The 2,678-nt window shown below is 45.1% G+C and overlaps 1 protein-coding gene across 1 annotated transcript in view; it reads right to left on the bottom strand.

Moving 5' to 3' along the window:
- RASAL2 (RAS protein activator like 2) overlaps positions 1-2,678 on the bottom strand; it is a 149,290-nt gene that overhangs the window by 16,498 nt on the left and 130,114 nt on the right. Inside the window, exons 13-14 of the mRNA XM_009320739.1 lie at positions 1,039-1,238; positions 2-66 (exon numbers count right to left, since the gene is read on the bottom strand). Of these exons, the coding sequence (XP_009319014.1) occupies positions 2-66; positions 1,039-1,238 (265 nt within the window). The remainder of the gene's footprint in view (position 1; positions 67-1,038; positions 1,239-2,678) is intronic.

Consider the following 2,678-nt stretch of genomic DNA (forward strand, 5'->3'; position numbering starts at 1 on the left):
AAGGTCTTGCCCCTAAAATATCCATCTACATTCTCCTGGGTTGGAGACTTCAGCTTATGCAAGTCACTGTGGAGTGGAAAGGAATTTGGTTAATTTTTAAGCAGCCAAGACTCAGAGATCTGTCCCAGAGAAGTCTTTCTACCTCATTTAACCTCCTCCCCTCATACGAAAGCTTCAAGGAACTAGACTTCCTTTTATGAGCTCTTTGTGTTCAAGTCAGAACACACTCTTCCTTAATTACCACTTTATCTTTGAGAATTACATTTGATTCAAGAAGTGCTTCATCTTTATTTTTTTCACAGGTGAAGTGCAAACCATTCCCACCAAATCCTTCCCCTTTAGACACTTCTGTCTCCAGCAAGACTTCAGAGCAGTTCAGATTCCATTTAACCCTTCGCCAGCATTATGTATTGTGGGGGGCTGAAGATTCAACAGGAGTTGTCTGAAGGCTCCTGTAGATCTAGATGTAAGCTCAGAATGCAGACACTTCCATGTGACAAAACTGGCCCTCATACCTGACAGCACAGAAGCTACTCTGAGACCACAGTATCCAAGCTCTTTGGCAGTCCTGCCACGTCACAGCTTTTTGCTTCAGATTAACAGCTATTACAGTGTGAGAAATGCTGCACTGAACAGAGGAGGGACTATTTTTGCTGTTCCACCAGTGACAAGCTCCACCTACAGCCCAGTTTTTCCATTAGCAGTAAATAAGTGGCCCTGTCACCAGAAGGAAGCATTATGGCTGACTATGCATCCGGTTACTCAGACTGGAAGTAAATTGCAAAACTGGTTTTTAGCAGCTGAAGTCATTGACTCCTAGAGACTTGTTTGAGTCCTGGATAAATCAAAAGCTTCAGGTCTCCAGTGCCACCTTGTGCACCGTCTTACTGGGACTGTGTATTCGCCATGACAGAGGCCCAAGCTCCCTGCTCTTACAGCTGGCCTGGGCAGACAGTTCAGGCGATGAAGCACTCAACTCTTAACAGGCTTAACAACCCCCTTACCCACATCTTCTCTTGAGCTCTGGCTGTTACATACCCATCAGTGGGGTCCTCAAATATCTTCTGAAGCCCTGAGGAGAGACTGCCACTGACGTTTGGACTAGAGCTGTGCTCAGTGAAACGCCTCAGCTGCTGCTGTATCGGTGTAGGGTTGGTCATTGATTTGGTGATATCAGCAAGAATACGAGGAAGAGGTCCCAGTTTTGCCACGGTCGCCTGTAGGAAGGAATTTTCACCCTAATTGGACAACAAGCACCGCGACATCCGCCAGTTTTTTTGATAACGATGCACAGAGTCGGAGGGGTGGAAGTGGAAGGAAGGAGGGTGGGTGGTTGTGTGCGGGTGTGCCAGGACCGTAATGCAGTGTTACGGAGCAGCGTAACCACGGCGACGAGATGGATGGAGGAGACGAAACGGGGTGCAGCAGACATTGAGGAAAGAAAAGGAAATAGAAAAGAAATTAGGATTGACCCCCAAAAATAAAAATCATGCTCAATAAAACAAAACTATTGCCATTCCAATGCAAAACTATCATGCAAAGCAAACTAAATCCAGGGTGGGTGAGATCAAAGTGAAAACTACAGTATCTACTCATTAAAGGGCATTCAAAGACTACAGATTCAGCTAGTGAGGGGAACTTTCCAGGCAAAGGGTGTCATGTGGTAAAGGAAATGCATGCCAACAGACAAGGGGATGCGGCATTCAGGGGGATCATGAGAGAATTGCAAGGGTTGAGGGAGATGGGGAAAGGGAAGGTTTTCATTTCAAGCGCTTTTTGCTTTTGGCATCCTACACTGATGCCATCTTCTGTAGCACTCTGTTATCAAAAACTAAGGTGTTCTTCCCTACTTAAAAGTGAAAAATAACTGCATGAAAACATCGACGATCCCAACATTATCACATCAGTCTGGGATTAAATGTGTAGCTGCTTGTTCAATTACGTGTTAGCTCAGTGTTGGCCTGGCCTAGGATAAGAGTAGCTGACCTTCCAGCAAGGAAGGCTGCTCGTTCAGGCTCTTTGTCTTTCTCCCCTCTTTGGGTCACTGCTGGTTATATTATCTACAGGGCATCTTCAGACTCTTGGGATTGCAGGAAGAAGGTGAAAGTGCTGGAGGTTTATAATAAAGTAAAACTCTGCTACAAAGATAACGTTCTTTTCAAAAACATATCCTTATTTTTCCTGTAAGCAGGTATTCAGTCAGTTTGGCTCCAGAGAAAGTTCTCTTTACAGACACTTTTGTACAGCACTTCTTCTGTGTCTATTAAAATCTCTGAGGTGACTTCTCTCATTGTTTCCCAGTCATTACCTACAGCAAAGCAGTACTGCAATGTAATTTTACCCCTTAATTCTCTTTTTAGCAAACCGCTATACCAGCTCCCAAGGGCCTGTTAGCATAGAGCTATGCATCTAACCTACAGAAAGGCCAAAGGAGATCTGCTTTGACTGTTTATCCAGGTCTGACTCCTCCCTTTCCTTGCTGCCCAAGACATTTACGACCGTTGCATTCAGAGAGCAGCTCACAGTAACTAACACCGAGTCCAAAGATCCATATGCAGTTCTAAAGACTGGAGCTGGGTTTCTCTTGATCTAATGCCTGACCAGCTGAAGGGAGATGGCAGTGTTCCCTGCACCGGTGGGTTTACCCCAATTTGTAGAAATGGACGATCTGGTCTTTT

This window comes from Pygoscelis adeliae, unplaced genomic scaffold (assembly GCF_000699105.1).
Source record: "Pygoscelis adeliae isolate BGI_AS28 unplaced genomic scaffold, ASM69910v1 Scaffold402, whole genome shotgun sequence".
In the NCBI taxonomy this organism is placed as follows: Eukaryota; Metazoa; Chordata; class Aves; order Sphenisciformes; family Spheniscidae; genus Pygoscelis; species Pygoscelis adeliae.